Source organism: Lepidochelys olivacea (assembly GCF_965140295.1).
Source record: "Lepidochelys olivacea isolate rLepOli2 genome assembly, chromosome: 4".
Classification (NCBI taxonomy): Eukaryota; Metazoa; Chordata; order Testudines; family Cheloniidae; genus Lepidochelys; species Lepidochelys olivacea.
The window spans coordinates 58,207,071-58,226,470 of record NC_140414.1 but is presented as its reverse complement, the minus strand read 5'-3'; the positions used below and the strand labels follow the sequence as shown (position 1 = coordinate 58,226,470).

Genomic DNA, 19,400 nt, shown 5'->3' with positions numbered 1-19,400 from the left:
AGGGAAGTAACACTGTTAAAGAAGGAAATTAGGTTGATTTGGCATGATTTGTTCTTGACCTTTAGGTGCTTACAAATTGTTTAATTTGTTCCAGTATGTTCCTAGGCATCAAAATTAAGCAGACAGGGCTGTAATTCCCCAGGTGCTCTGTTTCTCTTTTTAAAGATAGGTTATATGTTTGCCCTTTTCCAGTCCTCTGGGACTTTACCTGTTCTCCAAGAGTTCTCCGAGATAACTGCTAATGGTTCAGTGATTGCTTCAGCTAGTTCCTTAAGTACCCTAGGGTGAATTTCATCAGGCCCTGCTGACTTGAGTGCATCTAACTTGTCTTAGGGTATGTCTACACTACGAAATTAGGTTGAATTTATAGAAGTCGGTTTTTTAGAAATCGGTTTTATATATTCGAGTGTGTGTTCCCACAGAAAATGCTCTAAGTGCATTAAGTAAATTAACTCGCCAGAGCGCTTCCACAGTACCGAGGCTAGAGTCGACTTCTGGAGTGTTGCATTGTGGGTAGCTATCCCACAGTTGCCGCAGTCTCCGCTGCCCATTGGTTGAGATCCCAATGCCTGATGGGGCTAAAACATTGCCGCAGGTGGTTCTGGGTACATACCGTCAAGCCCCCGTTCCCTCCCTCCCTCCGTGAAAGCAAGGGCAGACAATCATTTCGCGCCTTTTTTCATGAGTTACCTGTGCAGACGCCATACCACGGCAAGCATGGAGCCCGCTTAGGTAACCGTCACCGTATGTCTCCTGGGTGCTGGCAGACGCGGTACTGCATTGCTACACAGTAGCAGCAACCCATTGCCTTGTGGCAGCAGACGGTGCAATAGGACTGGTAGCTGTCATCGTCATGTCCAAGGTGCTCCTGGCCGCGTTGGCCGGGAGCGCCTGGACAGACATGGGCACGGACTAAATTTGGAGTGACTTGATCAAGTCATTCTCTTTAGTCCTGCAGTCAGTCCTATTGAACCATCTTATGGTGAGCAGGCAGGCGATATGGATTGCTAGCAGTCCTACTGTACCATCTTCTGCCAGGCAGGCAAGAGATGAGGATGGCTAGCAGTCCTACTGCACCGTCTTCTGCCAGCCAAAGATGTAAAAGATAGATGGAATGGATCAAAACAAGAAATAGACAAGATTTGTTTTGTACTCATTTGCTTCCCCCCCTCCCCCGTCTAGGGGACTCATTCCTCTAGGTCACACTGCAGTCACTCACAGGGAAGGTGCAGCGAGGTAAATCTAGCCACGTATCAATCAGAGGCCAGACCAACCTCCTTGTTCCAATAAGAACAATAACTTAGGTGCACCATTTCTTATTGAAACCCTCTGGGAAGTCCTGACTGAAATACTCCTTGATGTAAAGCCACCCCCTTGGTTGATTTTACCTCCCTGAAGCCAACCCTGTAAGCCGTGTCATCAGTTGCCCCTTCCTCCGTCAGAGCAATGGCAGACAATCGTTCCGCGCCTTTTTTCTGTGCAGATGCCATACCAAGGCAAGCATGGAGGCCACTCAGCTCACTTTGGCAATTAGGAGCACATTAAACACCACACGCATTATCCAGCCGTATATGCAGCACCAGAACCTGGCAGAGCGATACCGGGCGAGGAGGCGACATCAGCTCGGTCGCGTGAGTGATCAGGACATGGACACAGATTTCTCTGAAAGCATGGGCCCTGCCAATGCATGCATCATGGTGCTAATGGGGCAGGTTCATGCTGTGGAATGCTGATTCTGGGCTTGGGAAACAAGCACAGACTGGTGGGACCGCATAGTGTTGCAGGTCTGGGACGATTCTCAGTGGCTGTGAAACTTTCGCATAGGTAAGGGAACTTTCATGGAACTTTGTGACTTGCTTTCCCCTGCCCTGAAACGCATGAATACCAAGATGAGAGCAGCCCTCACAGTGGAGAAGCGAGTGGCAATAGCCCTGTGGAAGCTTGCAACGCCAGACGGCTACCTGTCAATTGGGAATCAATTTGGAGTGGGCAAATCTACTGTTGGGGCTGCTGTGATGCAAGTAGCCCACGCAATCAAAGATCTGCTGATATCAAGGGTAGTGACCCTGGGAAATGTGCAGGTCATAGTGGATGGCTTTGCTGCAATGGGATTCCCTAACTGTGGTGGGGCCATAGACGGAACCCATATCCCTATCTTGGCACTGGAGCACCAAGCCGGTGAGCACATAAACCGCAAGGGGTACTTTTCAATAGTGCTGCAAGCTCTGGTGGATCAAAAGGGACGTTTCAGCAACATCAACGTGGGATGGCCGGGAAAGGTACATGACGCTCGCATCTTCAGGAACTCTGGTCTGTTTCAAAAGCTGCAGGAAGGGACTTTATTCCCAGACCAGAAAATAACTGTTGGGGATGTTGAAATGCCTATAGTTATCCTTGGGGACCCAGCCTACCCCTTAATGCCATGGCTCATGAAGCCGTACACAGGCAGCCTGGACAGTAGTCGGGAGCTGTTCAACTACAGGCTGAGCAAGTGCAGAATGGTGGTAGAATGTGCATTTGGACGTTTAAAGGTGCGCTGGCGCAGTTTGCTGGCTCGCTTAGACCTCAGCGAAACCTATATTCCCACTGTTATTACTGCTTGCTGTGTGCTCCACAATATCTGTGAGAGTAAGGGGGAGACGTTTATGGCGGGGTGGGAGGTTGAGGCAAATCGCCTGGCTGCTGGTTACGCGCAGCCAGATACCAGGGCGGTTAGAGCACAGGAGGGCACGGTACGCATCAGAGAAGCTTTGAAAACCAGTTTCATGACTGGCCAGGCTACGGTGTGAAAGTTCTGTTTCTCCTTGATGAAACTCCCCGCCCCTTGGTTCACTCTACTTCCCTGCAAGCTAACTACCCTCCCCTCCTCCCTTTGATCATTGCTTGCAGAGGCAGTAAAGTCGTTGTTGCTTCACATTCATGTATTCTTTATTCATTCATCACACAAATAGGGGGATGACTACCAAGGTAGCCCAGGAGGGGTGGTGGAGGAGGGAAGGAAAATGCCACACAGCACTTTAAAAGTTTACAACTTTAAAATTTATTGAATGCCAGCCTTCTGTTTTTAGGCAATCCTCTGTGGTGGAGTGGCTGGTTGGCCGGTGGGCGCCCCCCCCCCCACCGCGTTCTTGGGCGTCTGGATGTGGAGGCTATGGAACTTGGGGAGGAGGGCGGTTGGTTACACACAGTCTGTGCTCCAGTTGCCTTTGCTGCAGCTCAACCATATTCTGGAGCATACTGGTTTGATCCTCCAGCAGCCTCAGCATTGAATCCTACCTCCTCTCATCATGCTGCCGCCACTTTTCAGCTTCAGCCCTCTCTTCAGCCCGCCACCTCTCCTCCTGGTCATTTGTGCTTTCCTGCACTCTGACATTATTTGCCTCCACACATTCGTCTGTGCTCTGTCAGTGTGGGAGGACAGCATGAGCTCAGAGAACATTTCATCATCATTTCATCTTTAAAAAAGGGAAGAAGGAGGCCTGGGAACTACAGGCCAGTCAGCCTCACTTCAGTCCCAGGAAAAATCATGGAGCAGGTCCTCAAAGAATCAATCCTGAAGCACTTAGATGAGAGGAAAGTGATCAGGAACAGTCAGCATGGATTCACCAAGGGAAGGTCATGCCTGACTACAAATCTAATCGCCTTCTATGATGAGATTACTGGTTCTGTGGATGAAGGGAAAGCAGTGGCTATTGTTTCTTGACTTTAGCAAAGCTTTTGACATGGTCTCCCACAGTATTCTTGTCAGCAAGTTAAAGTAGTATGGGCTGGATGAATGCACTATAAGGTGGGTAGAAAGTTGGCTAGATTGTCGGGCTCAACGGGTAGTGATCAATGGCTCCATGTCTAGTTGGCAGCTGGTGTCAAGTGGAGTGCCCCAGGGGTCAGTCCTGGGGCCAGTTTTGTTCAATATCTTCATAAATAATCTGGAGGATGGTGTGGATTGCACTCTCAGCAAATTTGCAGATGATACTAAACTGGGAGGAGTGGTTGGTAGGCTGGAGGGCAGGGATAGGATACAGAGGGACCTAGACAAATTGGAGGATTGGGCCAAAAGAAATCTGATGAGGTTCAATAAGGATAAGTGCAGGGTCCTGCACTTAGGACGGAAGAACCCAATGCACAGCTACAGACTAGGGACCGAATGGCTAGGCAGCAGTTCTGCGGAAAAGGACCTGGGGTGACAGTGGACGAGAAGCTGGATATGAGTCAGCAATGTGCCCTTGTTGCCAAGAAGGCCAATGGCATTTTGGGATGTATAAGTAGGGGCATAGCGAGCAGATCGAGGGACGTGATCGTCCACATTGGTGAGGCCTCATCTGGAGTACTGTGTCCAGTTTTGGGCCCCACACTACAAGAAGGATGTGGATAAATTGGAGAGAGTCCAGCGAAGGGCAACAAAAATGATTAGGGGTCTGGTGGAACACATGACTTATGAGGAGAGGCTGAGGGAACTGGGATTGTTTAGCCTGCAGAAGAGAAGAATGAGGTGGGATTTGATAGCTGCTTTCAGCTACCTGAGAGGTGGTTCCAGAGAGGAGGATGGTTCTAGACTATTCTCAGTGGTAGGAGAGGACAAGGAGTAATGGTCTCAAGTTGCAGTGGGGGAGGTTTAGGTTGGATATTAGGAAAAACTTTTTCACTAGGAGGGTGGTGAAACACTGGAATGCGTTGCCTAGGGAGGTGGTGGAATCTCCTTCCTTAGAAGTTTTTAAGGTCAGGCTTGACAAAGCCCTGGCTGGGATGATTTAGTTGGGGATTGGTCCTGCTTTGAGCAGGGAGTTAGACTGGATGACCTCCTGAGGTCCCTTCCAACCCTGATATTCTATGATCATGAGTGTTTTCTTTCTAATCTTCACTAGCCTCTGGGAAGGAGAAGATCCTGTGATCATTGAAACGCATGCAGCTGGTGGAGAGAGGGAAAAAAAGGGACACTGGTATTTAAAAAGACACATTTTATAAAACAGGGGCTACACTCTCTTTCAGGGTAAACCTTGCTGTTAACATTACATACATAGCACATGTGCTTTCGTTACAAGGTCGCATTTTGCCTCCCCCTACCATGTGGCTACCCCCTCAACCCTCCCTCCTCCCCGTGGCTAACAGCGGGGAACATTTCTGTTCAGCCGCAGGCAAACAGCCCAGCAGGAACGGGCTCCTCTGAGTGTCCCCTGAAGAAAAGCACCCTATTTCAACCAGGAGACCATGAATGATATCTCACTCTCCTGAAGATAACACAGAGATAAAGAACAGATGTTGTTTGAATGCCAGCAAACATACACTGCAATGCTTTGTTGTACAATGATTCCCGAGTACGTGTTACTGGCCTAGAGTGGTAAAGTGTCCTACCATGAAGGACGCAATAAGGCTGCCCTCCCCAGAAACCTTTTGCAAAGGCTTTGGGAGTACATCCAGGAGAGCCGCGAATGCCAGGGCAAATTAATCCTTTCACATGCTTGCTTTTAAACCATGTATAGTATTTTAAAAGATACGCTCACCGGAGGTCCCTTCTCTGCCTGCCGGGTCCAGGAGGCAGCCTTGGGTGGGTTCGGGGGGTACTGGCTCCAGGGTGAGAAACAGTTCCTGGCTGTTGGGAAAACCGGTTTCTCTGCTTGCTTGCTGTGAGCTATCTACAACCTCCTCATCATCATCTTCGTCCCCAAAACCTGCTTCCTGTTGCCTCCATCTCCATTGAAGGAGTCAAACAACACAGCTGGGGTAGTGGTGGCTGAACCCCTAAAATGGCATGCAGCTCATCCTAGAAGTGGCATGTTTGGGGCTCTGACCCGGAGCGGCCGTTCGCCTCTCTGGTTTTCTGGTAGACTTGCCTCAGCTCCTTAAGTTTAACGCGGCACTGCTTCGGATCCCTGTTATGGCCTCTGTCCTTCATGCCCTGGGAGATTTTGGCAAAGGTTTTGGCATTTCGGAAAACTGGAATGGAGTTCTGATAGCACGGATTCCTCTCCCCGTACAGCGATCAGATCCCGTACCTCCCATTCAGTCAATGCTGGAGCTCTTTTGCGATTCTGGGACTCCATCATGGTCACCTGTGCTGATGAGCTCTGCATGGTCACCTGCAGCTTGCCACGCTGGCCAAACAGGAAATGAGATTCAAAAGTTTGCGGTTCTTTTCTTGTTTACCTGGCCAGAGCATCTGAGTTGAGAGTGCTGTCCAGAGCGGTCACAATGGAGCACTCTGGGATAGCTCCCAGAGGCCAATACTGTCGAGTTTGGGGTACTGTGGACACAATTTGACCCGGCAAGGCCGATTTAAGCGCTAATCCACTTGTCAGGGGTGGAGTACGGAAATAGATTTCAAGAGCCCTTTAAGTCGAAATAAAGGGCTTCATCGTGTGGACGGGTGCAGGTTTACATCGATTTAACGCTGCTAAATTCGACCTAAAGGCCTAGTGTAGACCAGGGCTGAAATAGTCTTTAACCTGTTCTTTCCCTATTCTGGCTTGTGTTCCTTCACCGTTGTTACTCTTCATAATTGTTAAGCATCTGATCACAATTAACCTTTTTAGTGAAGAGTAAAACAAAATAGTAATTAAGACACCTCAGCCTCTTTGGTGTCATCCATTAGCCCTTCTTCCCCGCTAATAATGGATCTACCCTCTCCTTTGTCTGTCTTACTCCAAATGTATTAGAATCTTTTTATTGCCTTTTTGTCTCTTACTAGATGTAACTCATTTTGTGCCTTACAGTTTCTGATTTTGTCCCTACATGATTGTGCTGTTCTTTTGTACTCATTGTTAGCAATTTGTCCCTGTTTCCACTTTTTTTCATAAGATTTTTCCAGTCAGTTAAAAAAACAAAACAAAAAAAACCCCCATCCCAATGCACCCATATTGACCTCTCTATTCTTTCTTTCTGTCTTACCTTTTGCACTGGGATAGCTTGCTTCTGTTTGTGTCTTTTCAATACTGTCTTGCTGAGAAACTGCAAGCCCTACTGAATTCCTTTTCCCCTGAATGTTCTTCGTATGGGTTCTTACCTACCAGTTCTCTCTGAATTTTAGTCTCCTTTTTTTTTTTTGAAGTCCGCCCTTCTGCTGCTCTCACTACTTCCTTTTTTTTATTATTTCATGATCACTTTCACCCAAGTTGTCTTCCAACTTGAACTTTCCCAAATCCTTATCTGTGGTCTCGTTATAGACGGTTTCAGAGATTTTAATAGAAACTGAACCTGTTTGGTGTCAGTAATGTCCCTAGACCATATTTACTGCTCACTATTCAAACCCTGTTATGAAGAGAAATGTATTAATTTGCTTGTGGGTTTTCGTATTGCATTATCAATATAGTTCTTATTGTGGGTTTTCCTATTGCACTTATCAAACATTAATTAATCGTCTCAAAACGTACGTGAGGTGAGACATGCCATTATCCCTGGTTTTGTAGATGGGGATTTGAGGCACGCAGATTAAAGCCAGAAGTATCCACAGACTATGGGAGCTGCCTAGGACCTGATTTTTTTTTTCAGAGTACTTAACATGATCGTGCAATGCATATTCAAGCACAGCTCTCATTTACTACAGTCTCAGCTGAGTACACCGCACTTCTGCAACTCAGACCCTTAAGTTTCAAGTTGGGCATCCAGAAAATAACGAACACACAATTATTGACCATATCTGAAATGTTTAGTTTTAGTGATTTGCTTAGAATTACATAGGACCTCTGGCAGATGCAGGGATAGAATCCAGGTTTCCAGGGCAGTTTTCAGCTATCTCGGATTGGAGGGGCTTCATGGCTCTCTTCTTCTTTTCCTGCAGTCCCCTGCCTTAGTAACTACACACCTTCCAACTTCCTCAGCAAAAGAGGGAGGGGTCCTACAGACAACAGCCTTCTTCACTACACATCCTTGATTTATCCACAGAACATGTCCATCCTATGCACTGAATGAGGCAAGGGTCCTGTGCAAAAAAAAAAAAATAGTATGTGTTCATGTAATTAGAATATATCCTAATGGAGATGAATGAGGAAGGGAGACAATTAGAAAGTGCCAGAATTAAGACTACCTTTGCTTAACATTTTATTTTGACTTTTCATTCTTAATGTTCTTTTAACATAGGTTTTATGTAAGCTCTGAGGAGGGAAAAAAGCAAGCTGGAGAAAAGTCTATTTTATTGACACTGACATGGGTAATCATCAGGGTTGCAATTAGATCCACCTAAGACCTCTCTGCTACTTGAGCTAGTTGAGTAACTGATAGCAGTAATATGTGGTCATACTATATGGGGACCAGTATTTGAGGGGGATATGAGACAGATTTTGCCAGTTGGCTTCATAAATATTTGCAGACAGCTGAGAAATAGTGAGACTATTCACCAGTGGGCACAGACACTTGTTTTCTTCTCCCTCCACTCCTCCTCCCCCAGCTCGATGCCTTCTTCCCTGTTGCTTCCAAACTGTCCTGTCTCTTCTCCACTCCTGGCTTCTTGTCCCACTCACATTCTTTTTGCCTACCCAGTCCCCACTCCTTGGGTTTTGGGTTTCTCATCTCAGTTGTAGTCTCTTCCTCTGGGCTCACTAAGTCAGTTTGCTTTCCCTGTGAGTCCCAGTCCCCAGTTCCTTTTTTCAGTATACCTCTACCTCCCTGGGGTCCTCATCCAAAGTGTTTCCCACAACCTCTTCCTTTCCCTTCACCACAATGCCTGGGCATTAACTGGGCATTGTCTCCCTTGCTCATTGAGAGCACAGGGGAGAGAGGTTCTCAAGTCCAGTGCCTGGCCCCACCCCACCTTGTCCCAGAACAGCTATTTCAGGGAAAGTTCAACTTCACCCCATAGCCGTGGGCTGGGCCTGGAGCATTCTGCAGTCTAGTAGCATGTAGAAGCTGAGAGGGGGTGGTGGATGCTCTATCTGGCCAGCACTGAGAGCTGTGAGAGGCTTGAGTATGCCCAATGAGGACAAGGACTTTGGAGATTTTAGCTATTTATGCCCCGTAGCGACTTTCAGTTTATGCAAGCTCTACAGTTTTAGGAGCTTATAACTTGGCCCAATTTGGGTGAATTTTCACAGGGATTTCATAAGGCATATCCCTGTGTCAAGGTTCCTCCCCCACTCTGAACTCTAGGGTACAGATGTGGGGACCTGCATGAAAAACCTCCTAAGCTTATCTTTACCAGCTTAGGTCAAAACTTCCCCAAGGTACAAAATATTACCCCCGTTATCCTTGGAATGGCCGCTACCACCACCAAACTAATACTGGTTACTGGGGAAGAGCTGTTTGGACGCGTCCTTCCCCCCAAAATACTTCCCAAAACCTTGCACCCCACTTCCTGGACAAGGTTTGGTAAAAAGCCTCACCAATTTGCCTAGGTGACTACAGACCCAGACCCTTGGATCTTAAGAACAATGAACAATCCTCCCAACACTTGCACCCCCCCCCTTTCCTGGGAAATGTTGGATAAAAAGCCTCACCAATTTGCATAGGTGACCACAAACCCAAACCCTTGGATCTGAGAACAATGAAAAAGCATTCAGTGTTTTACAAGAAGACTTTTAATAAAAAATAGAAGTAAATAGAAATAAAGAAATCCCCCCTGTAAAATCAGGATGGTATATATCTTACAGGGTAATTAGATTCAAAAACATAGAGAACCCCTCTAGGCAAAACCTTAAGTTACAAAAAAGATACACAGACAGAAATAGTTATTCTATTCAGCACAATTCTTTTCTCAGCCATTTAAAGAAATCATAATCTAACACATACCTAGCTAGATTACTTACTAAAAGTTCTAAGACTCCATTCCTGTTCTGTCCCCGGCCAAGACGACTACAGACAGACCCTTTGTTCCTCTCCCTCCTCCCAGCTTTTGAAAGTATCTAATCTCCTCATTGGTCATTTTGGTCAGGTGCCAGCGAGGTTACCTTTAGCTTCTTAACCCTTTACAGGTGAGAGGAGCTTTCCCCTGGCCAGGAGGGATTTCAAAGGGGTTTACCCTTCCCTTTATATTTATGACACGCCCCCCAAATCTCAGCTAGGGTGAAACACTGGCTGGGATTTCTTCCTGGAGCTCTAGGAAAACAGAGTTAATAAGACACATGCATCTCTAAATATACTACCAAGTACATAAAGACTAACAATATTTTCCACATCTCAAGGACGATTTTAACCAGTTGATTCTGGGAAACTTTCACGGGAGAGTGCATCAGCCACTTTGTTAGAAGCTCCTGAGATGTGTTGGATGTCGAAATCAAAATCTTGGAGAGCTAAACTCCACCGAAGAAGTTTTTTGTTAGTTTCTTTGACGGTGTGAAGCCACTTTAGTGCAGCATGGTCGGTTTGCAGGTGGAAACGCCGTCCCCAAACATATGGGCGTAGCTTTTCCAGAGCGTAGACAATGGCATAACATTCTTTTTCAGTGACTGACCAGTTGCTTTCCCTCTCAGACAGTTTTTTGCTGAGAAACACTACAGGGTGGAATTCTTGATCAGGTCCTTTCTGCATTAAAACTGCTCCCACACCACGCTCGGATGCATCTGTGGTTACTAGGAACGGTTTGTCAAAGTCTGGGGCCCTTAGTACAGGGTCAGACATGAGTGTCGCTTTAAGCTTGTTAAAGGCCTTCTGACACTTTCCGGTCCACTGAACAGCATTTGGCTGTTTCTTTTTGGTTAGGTCTGTCAGTGGGGCAGCGATTTGGCTGTAGTGCGGTACAAATCGTCTGTAATAACCGGCCAAGCCTAAGAAGGATTGAACCTGTTTCTTTGACTTTGGGACAGGCCACTTTTGGATAGCATCCACTTTGGCCTGTAGGGGGCTGATAGTTCCTTGACCCACCTGGTGTCCAAGGTAAGTCACTCTGTTTAGGCCTATTTGACACTTCTTAGCCTTAACAGTTAGTCCTGCCTCCCTTATGCGCTCAAGGACTTTTTGTAGATGTTCCAGGTGGTCTGCCCAGGAATCCGAAAATATGGCCACGTCGTCAAGGTAGGCGACTGCATATTCTCCTAATCCCGCTAGGAGACCATCTACAAGTCTTTGGAAAGTGGCGGGTGCATTTCGCAGCCCGAAAGGGAGTACATTAAATTCATACAGCCCGAGATGTGTGATGAAGGCTGACCTTTCCTTGGCAGATTCATCTAGCGGTACCTGCCAGTACCCCTTGGTTAAGTCCAAGGTAGAGATGAACTGGGCCCTTCCCAGTTTCTCTAATAGTTCATCTGTGCGTGGCATGGGATAGTTGTCTGGGCGAGTTACAGCATTTAGCTTACGGTAGTCCACGCAAAAACGTATTTCCCCATCTGGTTTGGGAACTAGAACCACTGGAGATGCCCATGCACTTTCAGAGGGGCGGATTACACCCATCTGTAACATATCCTGGATCTCCCGTTCTATAGCAGTTTTAGCTTGAGGAGACACCCGGTAAGGTTGGACCCTAATTGGGTGAGCATTACCTGTGTCAATGGAGTGGTATGCCCGTTCAGTCAGTCCTGGGGTGGCTGAGAACGTTGGCGCGTAGCTAGTGCACAGCTCCTGGATCTGCTGTCGCTGCATACGCCCAAGGGTCATGGAGAGGTTCACCTCTTCCACACCACCAGCACATTTCCCTTCGTAGTAGACACCTTCAGGCCACTCAGCGTCGTCTCCTCCCTGGGCTGTAAACTGACAAACCTTTAATTCTCTGGAATAAAAGGGCTTTAGAGAATTAATATGATACACCTTAGGCTTTCGGTTGGAGGTGGGGAATGCTATGAGATAATTAACAGCTCCCAGGCGCTCCTGGACCACGAATGGCCCTTCCCACGATGCTTCCATTTTATGGGCCTGGAGCGCCTTTAAGACCATGACCTGGTCTCCTACTTTGAAGGAACGCTCTCTGGCATGTTTATCATACCAGGCTTTTTGCTCTTTTTGAGCATCCTGTAAGTTTTCTCTAGCAAGGGCTAAAGAGGTTCGGAGGGTGTTTTGTAGGTTGGTTACAAAGTCCAGAATGTTAGTTCCTGGAGAAGGTGTAAATCCCTCCCATTGCTGCTTCACCAACTGCAATGGCCCCTTAACCTCACGGCCATATACAAGTTCAAATGGGGAAAACCCTAAACTGGGATGTGGTACAGCTCTGTAGGCAAAGAGCAACTGCTGCAATACTAGGTCCCAGTCATTGGAGTGCTCATTTACGAATTTACGTATCATGGCCCCCAAAGTTCCATTAAACTTCTCCACCATGCCATTTGTTTGATGATGGTAAGGAGTGGCAACCAAGTGATTTACCCCATGAGCTTCCCAAAGGTTTTTCATAGTTCCTGCCAGGAAATTAGTCCCTGCATCTGTGAGGATGTCGGAGGGCCAACCTACCCTGGCAAAAATGTCTGCTAGTGCCTGGCACACACTTTTAGCCCTGGTGTTGCTTAGAGCTACTGCTTCCGGCCATCGGGTGGCAAAATCCATGAAAGTCAGTATGTACTGCTTTCCTCTGGGTGTCTTTTTCGGAAAAGGACCCAGAATATCCACAGCTACTCGCTGAAATGGAACTTCAATGATGGGGAGTGGCTGGAGAGGAGCTTTGACCTGGTCTTGGGGTTTTCCCACTCTTTGGCACACCTCACAAGACTGGACATAGGTAGAAACATCCTTGCCCATTCCCTCCCAGTGGAATGACCCCCCCAAACGGTCTTTGGTCCTGTTCACCCCAGCATGGCCACTAGGGTGATCATGGGCTAAGCTCAAGAGCTTGGCCCGGTATTTAGTTGGAACTACCAACTGTCTCTGAGGATGCCAGTCTTCCTGGTGTCCCCCAGAAAGAGTTTCCTTGTATAAAAGTCCTCTTTCTACAACAAACCTGGATCGATTAGAAGAGCTGAGAGGCGGTGGGTTGCTCCGTGCCGCCGTCCAAGCTCTCTGGAGGCTTTCATCTGCTTCCTGTTCGGTCTGGAACTGTTCCCTTGATGCTGGAGACATCAGTTCCTCATGGGATTGTGGACCTAGGCTTGGTCCCTCTGGAAGCGATATAGGGGATGGAGCTGTTTCTGTTGACTGTGAACCGCTCTCCGCTGGTGTACTATGTTGGGATTCAGGCTCCGGCTGAGCCTCTTGTGTAGGGTTATCGGCTGCTGCCAGTTCAGGTTCGGTGGGGCCCTCTGGTGTTGAGGTTGCAAGTACTGGATTCAGTGCTGACACGGGGTCTGGTGTTGGTTGTTCGGCTGGTTCCGGTTCTGGGACTGGTTCCGTCTGGGTCTCTGGGACTGGATCCACTACTGCTGTTGCAGACATTGGCCTGGGGTCCAGGTCCATCACCTCTGACTGGGTCCTGATAGAAGTTTCCGGAACAGAGCTAGGCCTCACGGCTTGTTTAGCCTGGTTGCGGGTGACCATTCCCACCCTCTTGGCCTGCTTCACATGATTGGCCAAGTCTTCCCCCAACAGCATGGGGATGGGATAATCATCATAGACTGCAAAAGTCCACATTCCTGACCAGCCCTTGTACTGGACAGGCAACTTGGCTGTAGGCAAATTGAAAGAGTTGGACTTGAAGGGTTGAATCGTCACTTGGATCTCTGGGTTGATTAAATTGGGGTCCACTAAGGAAGCATGGATAGCTGACACTTGTGCTCCGGTGTCCCTCCACGCGGTGACCTTCTTCCCACCCACACTCACAGTTTCCCTCCGCTCCAAGGGTATCTGGGAGGTATCTGGGCCTGTGGACCTCTGGTGTGATTCCGGTGCAATGAACTGTAATCTGTTGGGGTTCTTGGGGCAGTTGGCCTTTACATGCCCCAGCTCGTTACACTTAAAACATCGTCCAGCTGACGGGTCACTGGGGCGAGGAGGGTTGCTGGAGAACGGGGTGGTGGGACGATAAGGGGTCTGGAGGGTTCTTTGGGAGGTAGATGGGGCTTTGGGCGGCCCCCGGTAATAGGGTGTGGTCTGGGGTGGTCCCTTCTGGTCTCCGCTCCAACTGCGACCAGTTTTCTTCTTCTCTGCCACCTCCACCCATCTGGCTCCAATCTCTCCTGCCTCAATTACAGTTTTGGGTTTCCCATCTAGGATGTATCTTTCTATTTCCTCAGGAACACCCTCTAAGAATTGTTCCATTTGCATTAGGAAGGGCAAATTTACTGGAGATTCAACACTTGCTCCTGATATCCAGGCATCCCAATGTTTTACAATGTGGTAGGCATGTCGGGTAAATGACGTCTGGTTTCCACCTTAGGGCTCTGAACCTCCGACGAGACTGCTCGGGTGTTATCCCCATTCTGACTCTCGCCTTGGATTTAAACAGTTCATACTTGTTCATGTGTTCTTTAGGCATTTCAGCTGCCACCTCAGCTAAGGGTCCACTGAGCTGCGGCCTCAGCTCTACCATGTATTGGTCAGTAGAGATGTTGTACCCAAGGCAGGCCCTTTCGAAGTTTTCTAAGAAGGCCTCAGTATCATCACCTGCCTTGTAGGTGGGGAACTTTCTGGGATGGGAAGTGGTACCTGGAGAAGGATTGCTAGGGTTTGTTGGTATATTCTGCTGGGCCTTTATCCTCTCCATCTCCTCCACATGCTTCCTCTCTTTTTCCTTCTCCTCCTCCACATGCTTCCTCTCTTTTTCCCTCTCCTCCTCCACATGCTTCCTTGCCTCCATTTCCCTCTTGTGGGCAGCCTCTTGGTGTTGTTCTGCCTCCCTTTCTTGTTCCTTCTTCAGCTGCATGAGTTCTATCTGTCTTTCATGTTCCCTTTGTTTTTCCTCAGCCTGAAATTTGGCTAATTCCAGCTGTAGTCGAGCTGAGGATTTGGCCATTCTAACCTCTCTGTTTTTAACTAACTTTACACCCGAGGTTTAGAAATAAACAAACAAAACTTGGCTGTAAAATTTTGCTGTGCTGGAATAGAATACCTATTCTCTGATAGTGATTGTCAGCCTACAGAAAAAGACAATTCCCTTGTCTCTGCTCTGGGCCCAAATTAAAGCAAAAAACCTCCAACTACTTGGAAACCTGCTTACCCAGCCCAAAGAAGAAAAAAATTTCTTTTCAAACCTGTGCTCCTTGTAAAAAAAAAAAAAATCAAAATCCTAAAAAAAACCCTGCCACTTTTGTCTCCAGGCAAATGGGTAGAGCACACACCCCCTATTTACTTTTAGGAAGAAAAGAAAAAAAAAACCTCTGGGTTGGAAGACTGTGAATTTCCCTGCAGGAGTTAAGTACCCTGCCTCCAGGCAAAGAAAACCTGCAATTCACAAGATAATCCCCTTTTGTCTCTGCTTGGCCACAAAGCAGAGAGAAACCAAGCTGCTTTCAGTTTCAAAGCTGCCTTCTGGACTTCCTAAAAATTCCTTTTTAAAATCTGTATTTCTAGTTCAAAAAATCTCAACTGGATCTCAAAATGATTTCAGGTTAATCCCACCACTGTGCCACCATGTCAAGGTTCCTCCCCCACTCTGAACTCTAGGGTACAGATGTGGGGACCTGCATGAAAAACCTCCTAAGCTTATCTTTACCAGCTTAGGTCAAAACTTCCCCAAGGTACAAAATATTACCCCCGTTATCCTTGGAATGGCCGCTACCACCACCAAACTAATACTGGTTACTGGGGAAGAGCTGTTTGGACGCGTCCTTCCCCCCAAAATACTTCCCAAAACCTTGCACCCCACTTCCTGGACAAGGTTTGGTAAAAAGCCTCACCAATTTGCCTAGGTGACTACAGACCCAGACCCTTGGATCTTAGGAACAATGAACAATCCTCCCAACACTTGCACCCCCCCCCTTTCCTGGGAAATGTTGGATAAAAAGCCTCACCAATTTGCATAGGTGACCACAAACCCAAACCCTTGGATCTGAGAACAATGAAAAAGCATTCAGTGTTTTACAAGAAGACTTTTAATAAAAAATAGAAGTAAATAGAAATAAAGAAATCCCCCCTGTAAAATCAGGATGGTATATATCTTACAGGGTAATTAGATTCAAAAACATAGAGAACCCCTCTAGGCAAAACCTTAAGTTACAAAAAAGATACACAGACAGAAATAGTTATTCTATTCAGCACAATTCTTTTCTCAGCCATTTAAAGAAATCATAATCTAACACATACCTAGCTAGATTACTTACTAAAAGTTCTAAGACTCCATTCCTGTTCTGTCCCCGGCCAAGACGACTACAGACAGACACAGACCCTTTGTTTCTCTCCCTCCTCCCAGCTTTTGAAAGTATCTTGTCTCCTCATTGGTCATTTTGGTCAGGTGCCAGCGAGGTTACCTTTAGCTTCTTAACCCTTTACAGGTGAGAGGAGCTTTCCCCTGGCCAGGAGGGATTTCAAAGGGGTTTACCCTTCCCTTTATATTTATGACACCCTGATACAAAGGCCACCCCCTGCCAAATCAGGAGAGCCTTAGAGCATTTCAGAGAGAAGGCTGCCAGAATTTTTGAACATAGAGGAAAATACTGTTTTGCCCAGCCTTTCTTGCAGATGACTGAATCATTTTGGCGGAAGTCTTACAAATGAACGGGAGAACTTCAGCCCAAAAAGTTTGGCAAAGTTATAAGCAACTGAAAAAGGGGTTTTAAAATGAGAAGTGTTGGCAGTCTTAATGTAAAATAATTGCTGGCAAAACTTGCTGATAATACAGATTGTTGGGATGGTAAATAATGATGGAGAATAGGTCAAACTGGATGGCTTAAGCAAGGTGGGCTCATTTTAACAACCTCTGGGTTTTTTTGGTTTTTTTAATAGAGCCAAATGCAAGGTCCTATTTTTAGGAAGAAAGAATGTTGATACAAGATGAGACAGTATTCTGGAATGTGGTGATGTGGAAAAGGACTCAAGGTTATAATAGGTGGCATATCTAAGAAGGTGCATGTAATCCTTGAAAACATAAGGGAATATCAAGTAGGTGTAGAGAGATGGTACTGCTTCTGTATATGGCATTAGTGAGACCATTACTCAAATACCATGTCCAGTTCTGCTGTTCTTGTTTAAAAAAGAAAGTTGAAACATTTGGAAAGGGTTCAGAAAAGAGCTACAAAAATGATCTAAGGCATGACAAACCATGCTTTATATCTAGAGAGAAGGTTAAGAGGTCACTTGATTATGGCCAACAGGAGACAGGTTTATGTGGGAAAGATTTCTAACAGGAGATGCTCTTTAATGTAGCAGCAGTGGCTGGAAGATGAGGCTAGGCAAATTCAAACTAGAAATATTTTACATGTTTTTAATAGGGTGACTAACCACTGGAATTTACCTGAGGAGATGGTGGATTCTCAATTACATAAAGTCCTTAAAACCAAGATTGGATGACTATCAAAAAGATATCCTCAAACAGACCTTCAGGGGTTGATGCAGGAATTACTGTGGCTTTTGTTACGCAGGTGTTTAGGTTATTGTAACAGACCTTTCTAGCCTTAACTTAGGAATCTCTGAACACCAACAAGAGTAGAAATTGTGGTTTTGAAAAATTATGATCCCAAAATATGGGAACATAAGGCTTCAGAAATCTCTAGGGAAGTGCCATTGATACCCATGGGATCTAAGATTTCATTTAAAAATTGAAAAAAGACATTTTGTAGCCTTATGGTTATGAAGAGCCTGCTTAATGTGAACAGTATACATTTAATGCAGTAATGTCTTTTTGAATCTGCACAGACCAGTGCTGCCACTGGTGGTGTGTGTTAGCTGTTAAGGGAAGGGTGTGAGAGGGAGGGGGGAGACTTTCACTCCCAAACCCTAAAGCAGGAAGCTCTTTGGGGAGTCCAGCCACCCTAGCAGAGGGCTCCATGGATGTGTGTGTACACACTCCACTCCAGAAGAGGCCTCTATGCATGTTTGCTGAGAAGGTAGGGTGGCCATCTGCTATCTCAGCAGAGGATTCTGTTGAGGTGTGGGGGGGTTAATGGTATAAACTGATTCACTATCTGTGGGACTGCTCAACTTCAATTGATTTGGTGTATTGGTGGGGGGCATTAATATTGGAGTGAAGAGTGGTATCTGTGGATCCAAGCTGAAGATACCCGACTAGCCGGAGATGGACCAGGAGCAGTTGTGGCTTGAAGCACTAACACATTTTGATCTGGTGAGTAGACTTGGTCCTTGGGCTAATGAGTGCTGGAAGAGAAGGATTAACAAGTGGATTTTTAGAATTTGGAGCAATTGCCAGTGGAAAGGCTTTTAAAAATGAGGTACAAGATGGATAAGAATTGGAGATAATGCTGAGGAGGTTTTTTGTATGTTTTATATTTGATTATGAATCACTGACCCAGCTACTGAACTGTGAAGGGGGAAAAAAGGGTTACTTTAAGTACATTTTCAGAAGATGATCATCTCGTTAATGGAGATGTAAACATTTTTTTTCTTCATCCAAACTATCATTCTAATGAAAGATTAGAGAACACCATAGGAGAAGACGCACAAACAGGCCTTGGGAGGCAGACCTATCCTTGCCCACAGACAGCCCACCAACCTGAAGCATATTCACACCAGCAACTACACACCGCACCATAGTAACTCTGACTCAGGAACCAATCCATACAATAAACCTTGATGCCAACTCTACCCATGTATCTACACCAGCGACACCATCACAGGACCTAACCAGATCAGCCACACCATCACCGGTTCATTCATATGCACATCCACCAATGTAATCTACACCATCATGTGCCAGCAATGCCCCTCTATGTACATCGGCCAAACTGGACAGTCCCTACGTAAAAGGATAAATGGACACAAATCAGATATTAGGAACGGCAATATACAAAAACCTGTAGGAGAATGCTTCAACCTCCCTGGACACACGATAGCAGATTTAAAGGTAGCCATCCTGCAGCAAAAAAACTTCAGGACCAGACTTCAAAGAGAAACTGCTGAGCTTCAGTTCATTTTCAAATTTGACACCATCAGCTCAGGATTAAACAAACACTGTGAATGGCTAGCCAACTACAAAAGCAGTTTCTCCTCCCTTGGTGTTCACACATTAACTGCTAGAAGAGGGCCTCATCCTCCCTGATTGAACTAACCTCGTTATCCCTAGCCTGATTCTTTCTTGCATATTTATACCTGCCACTGGAAATTTTCCACTGCCTGCATCCAATGAAGTGGGTATTCACCCACAAAAGCTTTTATGCTCCAATACGTCTGTTAGTCTATAAGGTGTCACAGGACTCTTTAGCGCATAAATAGACAGTTTCCCTTTCAGTGATAGCTGAATATTCCCAAGGTGTGGTGGCGGGTGGGTGGTTTGTGGCTTTTTTTGTTTTTTGTTATGGTCAGTTTTCTGATATGGCAGGTCAAAGGAGGGGCTTTTGTATGTGATTTGTGTTGGGAATAGAAGGAGAAAGCTAACACATTCTTTTGTGAGTAGCCCAGAAGGAGTTAAGGGTAGCTATGGTGTGGCATCTTGTTGGAAAGTGGCTGGACATGGGCCTTGTGGACATGTGCAGTGAAGATGGTACCCCAAAACTAGCTTTAGCAAGTGTTGA

General features: G+C 46.4%; 2 protein-coding genes across 3 annotated transcripts in view; one reads left to right on the top strand and one right to left on the bottom strand.

Moving 5' to 3' along the window:
• Positions 1-19,400, top strand: part of CLGN (calmegin) — a 91,338-nt gene that overhangs the window by 15,402 nt on the left and 56,536 nt on the right. The gene's annotated exons all lie outside the window — the stretch shown is intronic.
• LOC311519484 (uncharacterized protein) lies at positions 7,791-14,101 on the bottom strand. Its single transcript, XM_084626014.1, has 2 exons — positions 9,732-14,101; positions 7,791-7,912 (listed from the first exon to the last, which is right to left on the bottom strand). Exon 1 carries the CDS (start codon positions 14,041-14,043, stop codon positions 10,114-10,116), a length of 3,930 nt encoding a protein of 1,309 aa, XP_084482140.1. The 5' UTR covers positions 14,044-14,101; the 3' UTR covers positions 7,791-7,912; positions 9,732-10,113.